Here is a 15,031-nt window from a genome sequence, read left to right on the forward strand (position 1 = left end):
ATGTAATATTTCCGAAAGACTGGTGCTTATAGCAATTAGTTTTGTAATATATAGCTATTCTTAGTGTAGATTAGAATATCAAGCTGTCTGTTTATTTCCGGGAACTCGTATAATTAATTGTGACAGTCTAATCTAGGAAGTCTATGTCCCGGCCATGTCCCGGACATATATTTTCACTTATAACACTACGATAAAGATTTTCCTTTTTCGACATTGAGAATTTTTTTCGTTTTTTGAGAGAAAAAAACTGAAAAAAATGATTTTGACAAGATAATTCAGAAATTTATATGCGGTGGTCGTCGCGCAGCGCGTGTTCGAATTTCATGTAAATAAATAATGTATTTTACACGCGTTGTATACGTCGCTATGAGTCCCATATCGAACAGGACGCGGTGTGACAACCACCGCCCTTTAAGAATAATTCAAAATGTCTTCCTTATGCATTCATAAATTATTTTCATAATTACTGATTACACAAGAATATTACAGAAAAAAAGTTAATTTTCTTATTCGCCATATTTTTGCCATTTATTTGTCTTGCATGAAAAAAGCTGTATGAACTTATATAAGCTCAAATACTGTAAAATACTTTATTTTCGCTTGGAATTAATTTTCGCTGAAGGAATAATTCAGTGAAAATAAAATCCAGAAAATATACATTTTTCCTATATTTTACATTCAACTTGTCAAAAATCAGTGAAAATTAATTCCATACAAAACACCCGAAATGTTTTTTTCAGTGAAAATTAATTCCAGCTAAAATAAAGTATTTTACAGTATATGTCTATTTAGTCAAAAATTAAGATTGTTTATGAAAATATGTGTTGGATACATTTATTACGACCGAATATATTGTACAAAATACAAAAAAATATGTTATCAATTCTGGGTTTTGATAAAAAGCGTAGAGACAATAAATGATAAGCTAGAAATAAAACGTATATCAAAACAAAACATACTAAAAAAATATAGACCTTATTGTAATACTTTGCAGTATATATCTTCAGCTTTGTGATAAATGGAATTTATTTATTTATGGATGCGTTATTTAAGCTTAGCAGCAGGTAGTATTAAACACCATGTATATTACGGCAAGTATTAAACACATAGAACCAGAACCACCAACTCTGTTACAGCAACCATTTGTTTTATTCACAGTTGCAACTTGTATATACGTATTGATTTAGAATCACGAAATATTATCGTTCAATATGGGATTATACATGTTTTTAGTATGGTTTCGAACGGAAGTCGTAGTTGAAAGTAATTCTCATTATGTTATATCACAAGTGAATGTGTTCTGAATATGTTCACAGGTTGTTTATAGCGTCACTATTGCTGTATTATGAACAGTTGATAGAAAATATGACAATAGTGTTTTGAAGATTGGTCACAAATGGCCACACGCTAACAACATTGATACTGGCACATGTTTGGCATTCGTTCACCTAGACAGCCCCGTTTTTGGATTAAGGAGTAGCCAGTTTCGTTCATTCGGCGGATGACAAAGTTTGCGGTTTATGATGGCAGCCTATAATAACAAATATCATTGTTACACAATGGTATTGTATGACATAGGTTTCACTGTTGGCAAATTTCTGGGTTTGACTTCGTGCATTGTCATCCAATCCAGAAACTGGTCCGGTATTTCTTCCAACACCTCTCTGGCAAGACGCGATTTGCTTTTGACGTCGTTGTTGGCGTCTAAAAAGTCACGAAAACATACAAACTGTAGAAGATAAAAGAAAACAACGCGACATTCAATATACAATGCCAGTTCTATGTGACAAAGATTTGCATTAATTATATTTATCCCACTGATTGTATACTAATAATTTTAGTGTAATCTGATTGGTCCATATAAGTAGATTGAACCATTGCCGTTATGGATAACAATCTCAAAATGCGCCGACACCTCAATCTGTTGATGGGTTCACAGTATATATTAGAAGAAGTTATTTGAATATTTTAGTTAAACACATTCATTCGCCGTATGATGATAAACTAATGGTAATAGGTATTCAAAGAACAACGGTCGTTTATGTAAATGAGACATGAGAGGGCGCTCATAAATTACGTTTCTGACGTTTTGCGTTAAAAGTTGTGAAATGGATATATGGAATATATAAATAGTTCGTGACCTTATAATATCAGATTAATTAAACTTATTTTGTAATATTCATGTGCTTAAATGATATTATAGGGTCACCCATAATTAATTAATAATTATAGTAGTACCATTAAGCCATTCTCCAAATATCAGTAGTCTAGAAAAAATATACTGACAAAATCGATGGAAGCGGGACATCACAACCCCCCCCCCCCGCAAGGGAGTCAGACCAGGTGCACGTGTAGGCTAAGCATCTGCTGCTGGCATGCCACACCCGCCGTGATGTACCAAAGTTATGCCAGGGAAAAATGTCAATCAAGTTTACAGGACAAACAAGCACACCAAGTCGCAAGGACATGTGATTATTGCTACATATACCTGGACTATATCACGTACAGCCGCAGTACCATCGGACCCCGTAACTCGTACATTGTCACCATCTAATTCTTCCATGGCTGAAAAATATAAAACATTATTCTTACATTGAAACACAATTATCGACTATCTACGAATACAATGAATCGATATAGACCGAAATGTGTTATGCATACCTGAGAAATCTTCATCTCCGACACCCACGATGACAATTGACATTGGAAGTGTAGCCGCCTGCGAAGATAAATAAAACGGTAACGGTATCCGAACTGACTCGACAATCGTATGCATTATATTGAAATTGTTCGCCTAACAAGTCGACGATATGGCACTGTTAACATTGTAGCGTAATCATGATTTTTTTTATAAAAAACATAGCATTAAATCACTAGAACACTAATGCGTTTTGTAAACTTGTGTAGGCTTATCAAGCTTATTAATATTTGCATCTGGTGCCCCGTTAATGTTAGAAAAGATGACATGGGTATTTTAGAATCATTTTAGTGGTCTCCTTTGGGATATGAATGCCAATGGTTACCGCTATATCTACATCATTTAGAGGTCTGTCATTGAACGGCGTTAGTAGTGATAGAACAAGCCTGATCATTTTGGAGTTGGACAGTGACAGTGACAAGACCGAATGAATCGGGTGGTACGCATAAACACATTTTGCTCCTTATACTGCCTTCCATATACATACCTCAACAATCGCATCTTTTGTTCGAGCCATATCAGAAATACTTCCGTCGGTGATGATTAAAAGAACAAAATAGTGGTGACCCTCTTTGTGATTATCGGCAAACCTTGTTGAGATAAATCGACATATCAAACTGAAGTATGAGACAGGTATGCGCAGTATGGTATTAACAGACAGTCACTATATTTTAATCAGTTATTCAATTTTAACACTGGCGACTTATCACTCTCTTCTTAGTGATTTTTGTGTGCGCCTCCTCCACAGACCTTTCACAGTCGATAAATGATTGCGATAAACACGCCCCGTTTCCAACACAATAAATTTAATAGTGATGAGTTGCAAAACTACTCCGCCAACCACAGTAGACAGCACAGCATGGAAATGACGCATTTGCTGAGAAAGTTTATATTGATTTGATAAAGGCATATCAAAACATGTCCCTGTTTTAGCTGTTTACGAATAGTGGAACCCCTCCCCCATCGTAGACTGGGGTACATAAATTATGTCATTTGTTCACTTGTCAAGTACAACCGGGTACATTGGAAATAAATCAATTATGTGACTTACGTGCTGACGTGTCTGATTACCGGTGCAAAATTAGTTGGTCCGTGGAGATAAACAGTGTTGAGGGCATGTTTGTAAGCATCGATAACACCATTAATACCTCGACAGTATGGATTGTTAGGATGGCCGTTCTGAAATAAAGATCGCATGGGACACGCATGGAATATAATTTGCATAATTCTGGGTTTCAAGCGTTCGGTGTGAGAAGAAGTGAAGCATGGTTATTCTTTGAAACAGACAGTGTTTATGAATATTAAGCATGCGTTGTTGTAGTCTAGCAACACTATTATTCGATGGGACAATCATAGCCTGACAAGTTGGCGTAGGTGGCGCCCTGGACTGCTGCGATCCCCACCAACGGATCGCAGCAGTCCAGGGCGCCACCTACGCCAACTTGTCAGGCTAGGACAATCACTGATATTTACACTCACCAGAAAAAAATCAAACGCCACTTTTCCGTCGGGGGGAATTCTTGCTCCGAAACCGAGGCCGGGGATTTTTTTTGTCGAGTCGTAATCTTCAAGTACACGTCCCACTGTCCGAAGCACTTTTTCATAAATATTCGGCGTGTCCCCGTGAAGAAAGTGTAAAGAGCCCGGCTCGTTTGGTTTTCCTAGCATATGTAAAAAACATTATTCATGTGTCTGACCATTGTTACAATGCAGTCTGGTGTTTTCATTGAGATACGGGTCGCATACAAGGTCTGATTACTCTTAGTTATTGCTGTATGTGGTGACAACTTACCGTTGGATGACGTAAAATCAATTGCTATTGTTGTGTGGATCTCCGTTCCTCCGCGTATATAATCCAGAAATGAATACCTTGGATGAACTTGACATTTTTCTAGTAATACTGTTCCTGAATGGTTATATTTTGATTTTTTCTTTTTCTTTTCGAAGTTGATGACCTATCAAGTAAAAATATGAGTATCTGTTAATTAATTGTTAATTTATTCATCAAATAATTAAACTATTTCGAATATAAATAATGTATTAAGGTAGTTGTTGAATATACAACTCAATTTAAAGCGGAAGGGTCGTCACCTGCGCACGCGCGGGAATTGAGTCCCAAGCGACGATAACAACACACGATAAAAACGCAAAGACACAAGGGTAGACGCTTGTTTGTACACAATGACACGCTATGACCATCTGACGCATGCGCAGGTGACGACTCTCCCGCTTTAATATTTATCAATATAGTTTATGCCTTTTGTGCTATTTTGTGTTATTGTTTGTTACATAATGCGTTATAGGTTGAGTTTGACAACAATGGCTATATTAGCAGTAATTTAAGATAGTAAATGTTCTATAATTATGACCTGTCTTACCTCATATACATTTGACATATTGACTCCCCGTGTTAGCTGCCTCATTGTTGTTGTGAATTCTCCAATAAGGTCGTGACTGAAAGAAATCACTAATCCAATTAAGTTTGCGATTAGTTCATTGGGAGATGTCGATAATCTGACTGTACAGTGTTTTTATTAACACAAAAAACCTGACAATTGTTTTCCTCATTTGTGTTTAGAATGATTAATTGAATATCACTAAACTCACCAACAACCTGAAAACAATCATGGAATGGGCAATAGTCAAAGATAACTATAGCCGAATTACGTCTGGTTACTTGCTGTCAAATCAAAGAAGCCAACTACTTTAAGAATGGACTACTAAAAGATATTTACATTTTGCTTTTTTCCAGCAAGTTGAAGATCATCAATGACAATGCAGTTCTTTTAGGCAGTTTTTTTGTACCCCCCATCCCTAACCCCAACACTCACTTCCAGTAACCTAATTCATTTGTATATGCCCCCTCTAGATGACTATATATGTCCTTAGGAGGGGCATGTACAATTAAATGAAGAATGCTGGAAGGAAGGGGTAGGGTTAGGGTTAGGGATGTGGGTACAAAAGGAACTCTTTCCGTTTTTTTTTATTTAAAAATTCAAACGTTACCGTCGTAATGATAGTTACAATATGTCAGCCAATCTATTGAAACACTATTATGTTAGTGTATACCTTCCTCCCATGTTCCAATCCCAGCATTCCACTTTGAGTATTCTATCGTAGTCATTGCCACATAACGCCATCACCGGTATAGTGAACGGCTTCCATGTTGGGTTCAATGTCCTCTTCACTTTTTCTGTTTTGTGAGTAATGGTGAAACTGACAGATACAAAAAGTAACAATAGATAGGTAATTAATTAACCATTGCAATTATACGAAACTGGAGTAAGTAGAAGTGTCGCCAATTGAATATATTAAATTCAAATTCTATCATATTTGAAAATATATAATACGTAAGCCACAAAGCTGTTATTTTGTTTTAGATGTCTGTCTCGTTTACTTGCATTAATAGAATAAGCAGGTTACGTGCTTTACATCAATTGAAATAAGAACTTAAGGTTCATTTCGTATGAATGAACATAGATTTTCTTACACTAGGTTTATTCAATATACATATTTATTAACATTGACTTGACAAAATAAGTAATCCATGTAAAACAAATGGTTTGTATACGATTTGGGAATAACACTTTTAGACTCAACGTACTCAAACATCTCACCTTTGACCGTCGTCATTTTGTCTGTAGAACACCAAGAATGGGTCCGATTTGCCGAATAAATCCATTTTGTCCAGTCCTTCCGCCTTGAATTGCAGTGATATAACATCCTACAAAAGATTATCGAACTTAAAGCATGCCAGTTTACGATAAAGTGCGTTTAGACGTATAATGTCTATTGAATAAATGTAAGATTCTTACCCTTGACTCTCCTACTTCTTCCGCGGATAAAATCATCGTGCCGCAATTTGATTTGCTTCTGTATCTGGCAAACAAATATCATTAGCTTGGCCATGAATAGCATATGCATTGATTCAAGTTTACGACTAACAGTGAATATTGGTTAATATTTCTGTTTTATTACGCACCTTGAATAGTATAGTATTTGATTGCTGAGTTGATGTGCATGATATTACGTTTATAATTGATTTAATAAATATAATTATTTAATAACACGTACAAATAATTTACTTGCCTGCATAATTACGCAGCTCATTATCGATTTCGTTCACGTATAGCAGCTACACGTCATTGTGCTTACAAATCAAATTGAACGTGATTCAAACACTACGTACAGACATGTATCATTTCCACGCTGCTCTTTAGAGACGCGAACAAAATGTGTCCGTGGCGTAGTCGTGTCGTAGTCGTGGCGTAGTCGTGGCGTAGTCGTGGCATAGTCGTGTGGCGTAGTCGTGGCGTAGTCGTGGCGTAGTCGTGGCATAGTCGTGTGGCGTAGTCGTGGCGTAGTCGTGGCGTAGCAATAATTTAAATTGCGATAGTTTTAGTCAAGTCGAATGCGACAACACTGTTTGTTAACGTCGCAGAAGCGCTTCATTGCTAGAGGACGCACTCTATGGGGCAAAATCTTTTTGAAGAATAAATAACGTCTTTTTCTCACTTTATTGGTAGTTTCAATTTTTGACTGCTACATATTTCTCCCAGACTACATTGCACTTCACCGAGATAATCCTGTAGGTGAAATGATAATGACGTAATCAGGATACGTCATCATAGCTAGTATTATTTATAAATGAGCTAAGAGAGATGAAATTAAAATTAGATAATTAAAACGAAATAAAACTTAAGATTATGGAACAATTATAAAGGTGTTATGTGTGACAAAAACCATCTTCGAAGGAAATTCCGTTATTGTATTTGAATCAATATATATAGTAAACCGCAAATCATCAGGTTTCATTATTTATTATTTTTTCTGAACATTGCATTTACATTACATTATGTTTTATGTGTTGTGATTACTCACATGTTTTTGAAGGTTGTGGTCTTTCGAATCCATGTCATATCTAGGAATAAAATAATTGAGGTTGCAATAGTAAAATGTCATATCAGTGACTCGTAATGTAATTGTACACTATGTATGTAACTATACATATGACATCTTCGATAGCAGTGACGTTGTCTGAGTAATACATCATCTTCCTTGAACGTTATAAATTAGAATCCACTTATTCAAGATTTTATAGAACATCAATCACTCAAAATTGTTTGTTTGGGTGAAAATACTTACAGCTCAAATTTCAATTCCTGTCGTTCTTCGAAAAAGTAATCAAGTTTGAACTTTTTCACGAAATCGGGATTGAGATTATTCCAGATAATTTCTGTTCTTCCGAACTGGTCAAAAGCAGAGTATAGAGAGTGTTAGCGTACACATACTTGGTGGCAGTTTTAGCGTTAAACGTTGAGGTGAACAAAACTCACTACAGTGAGCACACTTTGTTAAAAAAAAAAAAATCTACCTACCTCCACAAAGGCGTCCTTGCCCATTTTCTCAACATACATGACACACACTGCAAAACAAGGAGTGATGTTTTTTTTTACTATGACGTAACATATGTGTGTCACATAAAGTATTTCGTTTGATCTTTTAAAACACCTTAATTGTTTCACTTTCTGTTCCCTTGATATGGATATTTTTTAAAACGTTTTTGGGGTTTTACAAATACAATATCAAAAAAACAAATTATCTTTCATCTTGCAGTACATAAAATAATATTCTTTCAATAAAACAAATCATGGCCCAATTTTTTTGTTAATATAATTCGTCTTTTGTATTTTTTTTAATTAAATTGATTATGGTTGCGAACTGGTCAGATTGAGCAAACAATTGATGTTTAAATTCTGTCTAATAAAACATACAACACAAACAGCCGGATACAAAATAATCATGATTGGTTAATCGGTACTTACTCGGGTCAGACTTCGAGAACGTATCCATGTCTAAAATATCTCTGTAAAAACAAATTAGGAAACGTAAATATCTGCCTTCGACCATGAACCTTAAGGTCTATGCTTCGACATACTATATATTTGGTTACTATGTGGTTTCATTCATACAATATACGGTACTGTGCTTATACCACAATATCCGTATGTGGTATAACATTTATACCATGTCATTCATAAAGTATGAGTATTATTTCTATACTATAACATTCACAAATTATGAGGTATCGTGTATATACCATGACGTCATACAGTATGCGATATTATTTGTTATACCATGAAATTCATGATTACTACATATTAGTAAGTAACCAATTTGTCGTACATATGTTCTGGTATATGGCCATTTATAACATTAATACGTGGTCACGTGAGTGACAATATTCAAATAAATGCATGTCACGTGTTATAAGTTTGTTTATCTTTATTAAAATGGTCACCAAAACACTCGGGGTTATTTGAGGTTTTCGGAACCCCAAAAGCAAGGCCCACGCATAGTACCTTATTTTCTTTTTTGTTGTTTTTCATAACAGCGAAGCTAGCAAGTAATGAGACAATTTAAGCCAATGTTGGGCCAATATTATTGACATTGCAACACAATTCAGGTTTGTAATTTAAATTGAGAGTATCACATTTCATTTCGCAGACACGGTTGTCGATGTATGGCATATTATTTTGGCTACGATCAACTGAGTACATTTAACATACACCAACAAGATGTGTGCAATTACGTCATTTCCTGGTAGTAGAGTTACAGAAAGTGATCATTTCCGCTTCCCAATAATGCGCATATATTTACTCTAAATGGACACGAGGCGTTAAAGTACCTGTGGAATGGCTGCTATTTTCACGCCTAAAATTATCCATTGATACATAAATATTATTATTTTTTATGTTTCTAAGCATGAATTATTTTTTTAAGTGAAAAAATGTGTTTTAACTCAGTCCACGGCAACTTTATTTTTGTGTATTTTAAAACGAGGCTCCTCATTAGCTTCTTATTTGCATACAGAAATTCCTCTTGTGACGTCAGAAGGGGAAGTCGCATGGCAGCTTGCATTGCCGATACGTGTAAATAAGGCAAATTTCTTCTGCAGTTTTCTCGTCTTTGACTAAATTTTCACTTATGTACTTGTTCGTCGAGGAGGAATGGACCATAATGAACACATACTAGTAGTATCAATTTTTGTTGCATGGGGTTGAGTTAGATGTGAAATATGTTCGTTCTGGTGTAGCTGGTCACCGTGATCGTCAGTGGCACACGTTTGTAATCTGTAAAAATAGAATTTGACGTCGGAATTATCTCGTTATTTAGCAGGTTACTAGGCACGTCACTACACTGTTTTATTTCATCGATCGTCTGAGTAAAACTTTCAAAATTAAATTAAAAGAGAACATATCTTGACATTCTAAACATTAGACCATAGTGATCACTATAAAATAATTTAAAAAACGACAAATCACAGATACTAAATAAATGACAGCCGCGTGGAAATAAATTGAAATTTTGTTGAAATAGGTGAACGCGTCGGGTCACGACGAGGACAAGTGCGTTAAAAGCGGCGTTTAATTGGATAACAAAAATAATCGAGATCGACACACATACAGATAAATTCAGAGTGGATTCGAATTCGCGTGATCCATGCCGTGATTGTCAAAATTATAACATCATATTAAAACTTCATTTGGTGGAAACACATCGACCAAGCCCGAATTCTTATTTCATAAATTATTACGCAGATCAAGCTGCAAGCATGGAGGTAAAAAAAGAACAGAGGTGTGAATTTGACATTCAACACCAATCACCAAACAATTCAGAAACTTTTAGTCTTCGAAAATGAAAACAATTAGCAGTGTGTAAGGGCTGTGTAATTTCCTGTTTGTCCGGCGCTTCGTTTTCGTGTCACTGTCAAAATTATTGCTACCTTTTACTTAACAGGGACTAAATGGTCTCTATAAAACGATAATCAGGATCGCAAAAAAGTCAACTCATTTGAAACACTTGCCGGACGTCTCTCTCTCTTCTGAAATCCGCCTCGATGATCATGGTCCGGAATCTATTTCTTTCAAAAGTGTTGCGCCAGGTTTATGTTGTCGGCGTTTCTCTTTAAACCTAGTTGTTTTTGTCATGGACGAGGACAGTTTTTCCAAAAAATGAATCTGAGGTTAAGTGGCTTTCGTCCACTGATGTCGCACCTTCGGATCGATTAGAAACGTGTGAATACTTACACTATGGCTATACGTTTCACTGCAACTGCCCACAACACAACATCTAAAAACTCTCTCTCTCAAAAAAAAGAAAATAGACAAAAAAGGAAAGAAAAAAACGCCGACTGAAAAATGTATATCGTTTAAAAGTATACTGAATGACCAGTGTTATTACGGCTCAGGGGTATGACTTCCTCTCACATTTTGGTGGCGCACTTTCGGCGAGAGTCGGAAATCCGGAAACAGTCGACCGTTTCAGGATAGGTGGGCGTGGCTACAACACGAGAAATATCCCAAAGTTACTTGGATGCGAGTAATCATTTTCAGCAAAAAAAATCAATAACTGCCCATTTCAGTGGGATACAGATCTAAAATGGGAAACGTGAGGGTGGGCATTGCACAGGCACTTTAACACGCGGAGCACATGTATGTGTTTCATACCTTGGCCGCAACAAATTACAGAACAACTGTAATATTGTGTAATATATTATCGATACATTTATTATATAACTAGTAATGACAAATATTATTTCTACTATTCTTAAATAGTACTATTGCAAATAATGGCTCGCCCATCATTGCGCGCATTTCCGTCTTTGTCATGTTATTACGCAAAAATGGGGAGTACGCCGTCCTTTATTTTCTGAATAACAACATTTAAACAGACACGTGACATACTATACTATACTACACATGCATGCATTACCTGTATGGAAGGCAGTAAATATATACTACCCCTTTTAGCTCAAATTAACACACTTACTTGATTTCCGATACGAATTATTTTCCACACGGGTTTCAAGGGTATATCGAATTTACTTTTTAGTGGCGTTCACGTTACAGATCTCGGAACGTACGATAGTCAGGACCGAGTCAGCACGTACCGAAACGCGTATGTGAACACGAGACCGAGTCAGCAAATGCCGAAAAAAAACTCGATCTCGGTTCCAATGGAGAAAAAACTCGATCTCGGTCTCCATGGAAAGCGAAAGTCGGAAGCGAAACTCGATACGTGCCAACTTGAAGATTTGCCACCTGAACGCACGACACAAACATAAATCACCCCTCGGAAATCTACTATTCTTAAATAGTACTATTGCAAATAATGGCTCGCCCATCATTGCGCGCATTTCCGTCTTTGTCATGTTATTACGCAAAAATGGGGAGTACGCCGTCCTTTATTTTCTAAATAACAACATTTAAACAGACACGTGACATACTATACTATACTAGACATGCATGCATTACCTGTATAGAAGGCAGTAAATATATACTACCCCTTTTAGCTCAAATTAACACACTTACTTGATTTCCGATACGAATTATTTTCTACACGGTTTTCAAGGGTATATCGAATTTGCTTATAAGTGGCGTTCACGTTACAGATCTCGGAACGTGCGATAGTCAGGACCGAGTCAGCACGTACCGAAACGCGTATGTGAACACGAGACCGAGTCAGCAAATGCCGAAAAAAAAAAACTCGATCTCGGTTTCAATGGAGAAAAAACTCGATCTCGGTCCCCATGGAAAGCGAAAGTCGGAAGCGAAACTCGATACGTGCCAACTTGAAGATTTGCCACCTGAACGCACGACACAAACATAAATCACCCCCTCGGTGGTGAACTTAAGGGAATATCTACTGGTTCATACTATTGTGTCATGCGATGGCAGAAAGTACAGGTCGGATGCTGTAGTAATGAATGAAATGAATGCAGACATTGACAGTGACACGTTTTTTTGTATATGCAACCGGTTTCTTTTTGCAATGCTACATTGACGTGAAAAAAAACTGTTCTTTGAATACTTTCATGTGCACGATGATTAATAATAATACCGTAGCAGCAAATGAATATGATTTCAATAAAGTAACACCACAAGCGTATCGTCTGCCATGTTTTGGTCAACTAACAGATCGACGAATGAGGGCGTGATTCCGCCACGAGCCGAGTAGGTCCCGATGCGATGTGGGTCCCGACTAACGTGAACGCAACTGCTGCAACCCCTCTCCAAAAAGGATTACAAATAGTCTGTACTTGCCGAGATCCCGTATTTAGGGAATGACCTCTCCGTATATTTTTAATGCGAACGGTCACGTGAGTAACACGAGTATAATGAGACGCCGTGACCTAAATAAATTACCTGGTAGTACCTTATCGCCAACTACCTTATAGTGCGTGTTCCTTGGGCGCGGCATATAGAACATGAACTCTTTAAAAAATCGTAGGCAGTACATGAAACATAAACATTAAAATACATCATGTCATTTTAAAACCGGGACTTGTCTTTCGAACTTGTGTATATTGTTCAAAGCGTCATTTATTCGTGTTTTCAACTGCAGTAGAATTCACACTCACTTGTTGCACATGAGGAAATACCATAACTATGGCGTTTAAAAATAGGTAATTACCTTGCAGATACGCTCAGTTCTACGGTCGTAACAGGAATTGACTGTCCTGGCAGTAGAAAGTCCGGTCTGTCTGCCATTTTACACCGAGTAACGTATAGCAGTCCACTTATACGTGAATAGGTTTGTACAGTGTTGTTGAATGTGTGAGTGGCCTCGGCATACTCCAGGTAAAGTAACAACGCTGAAATCCACACTGACTCCGTCCAGTCGTGTTTGCCACTAAAATACACAGTTCATACAAATTATACTACTAGTATGTTGTGTATGTTGTGTATCTTCGCACACTGTTGTGTATAACATTCAGCTTCTGTTTGTGGTCGGGGGTTGTAGCTTCCTGAATTAAAAGAAGTTAGTTTGAAATCACAGGTCAAGGCGGTGAATAGAAATGCATGCTGGGAATAGAACCCTATGTGTGACTTCTCCCCTTTTCATGCAAAATACATCATAGTACACGTCTATTTCCGTGTATTTTTGTTGCTCCAATGTGGTGTAGTTAACATTTCGTCACCAGTAGAAATTCCCGAGAAATTTTCCTAGAAATTTTCCACTAGCCTAACTGTCATGCCATCCATTGCTCACAGCTGTGGTCAATACACCACCGTGAATCTTTCGATCCACTAAGCGTGATATATAACAATGCATTTCGTTAATAGGAATTCAGCGAGAAGTTATAGCGCGAGTGGGCACTCTAATTTTTCCAAAATCATCTTTTCCAATCCGCTAAGCAAATGGGCAACCGTCTGATTCAAGCTACTTGAGTCCTTTAAATCGTCTTTATACGTATTGTGTTACCGAGAGAGAAAAACTGGGTCAAGACAAAAAATCAGTCAAGCGGTTATTTATTTCATAAATCACTCCGGTGACGAAACGTTGGCGTTAATAGCCAAGGGTTTAAGTAACTGCATTTCATATATTTTACATACAGTGCATATAGCAATTTACCAACAGTAGATACTTTCATAGCATACACCAAATATGTAGATCACAACGTTTTACAAAATGCAACCAGACAAAGCGATTTAATAGATCAGTGTGCACATCGCTATTACGGGGTCATCTACCACCCGACGACCTCCACCCAGCAACTTTGAAAAATACATCATTAGGTAATTTCACACACGTAAATGAAACAGGGTGTTTTTAAAATAATTTCTATTTTAAGTGTATGAGTGACACAATGTCGTGGTCCAAAAATATATGCGATACATTACCTAGTTAAGATATGCATATGTGTGCTGTAAACAGTCTTTTCGTCTGGGGAGGTCACTATTTAATGGGGCGTAGTTAATGATTAATTTATGTATACACAAAAAGAAATTAATAAATCATGAACTATTTGTATGTATACACACAAATAAAGCACGTATATATCTGGCATTTATACACAAAGTACACCATCTATACAATATTCAGATCAGTTTTTAAGACACTACAAATGTGTCAAGGTTAATTTATTGATCGAACTAATAAGTGTAAGCACTGTCCAAGATATACCGCATTAAGAGTATCAACCAGAATGATTTAGTAAAAGTGTAATCATGCCAGTAATCCAGGTGACATGTTTAAATAATTAATGTAATTTATCCAAGAAACAAGATCGTCAATAATATATTTAATCTTATTTGAAAATCTTACGTTCTGAAGGACATTGGTGAACTGAAAATGAATCTGTTAATACTTATAATAGCACCACTCACCATATTGCAATGACACTTGGTACATAATTGGATAATGTGCAGACCGGTCCCGTTTATAAGTTGATTTTACTGTAACTTGAGTGACATATTCCTGGCAAAATGGGCACACCGGATTTGTTCACAAATTAAAAAAATGTTAAATGCGTATTTTTTTTATATA

General features: G+C 36.6%; 1 protein-coding gene across 2 annotated transcripts; it reads right to left on the reverse strand.

Moving 5' to 3' along the window:
• Positions 1–805: 805 nt before the first annotated feature.
• LOC100367109 (copine-8-like) lies at positions 806–13,510 on the reverse strand. Of its 2 annotated transcripts, none has more exons than XM_085500463.1 (17): positions 13,175–13,510; positions 8,524–8,564; positions 8,077–8,123; positions 7,844–7,947; positions 7,580–7,619; positions 7,214–7,284; positions 6,514–6,571; positions 6,316–6,422; positions 5,768–5,914; positions 5,077–5,152; positions 4,491–4,653; positions 4,178–4,359; positions 3,750–3,877; positions 3,186–3,288; positions 2,662–2,719; positions 2,489–2,565; positions 806–1,729 (listed from the first exon to the last, which is right to left on the reverse strand). In XM_085500463.1, exons 1-17 carry the CDS (start codon positions 13,249–13,251, stop codon positions 1,553–1,555), a joined length of 1,656 nt encoding a protein of 551 aa, XP_085356589.1. In that variant the 5' UTR covers positions 13,252–13,510; the 3' UTR covers positions 806–1,552. The 2 variants fall into 2 exon arrangements, with proteins under 2 accessions (XP_085356589.1, XP_085356588.1); XM_085500462.1 differs by having other exon boundaries at positions 6,514–6,577.
• Positions 13,511–15,031: the final 1,521 nt, after the last annotated feature.

Source organism: Saccoglossus kowalevskii, chromosome 6 (genome assembly GCF_978046115.1).
Source record: "Saccoglossus kowalevskii chromosome 6, keSacKowa6.1, whole genome shotgun sequence".
Lineage (NCBI taxonomy): Eukaryota > Metazoa > Hemichordata > Enteropneusta > Harrimaniidae > Saccoglossus > Saccoglossus kowalevskii.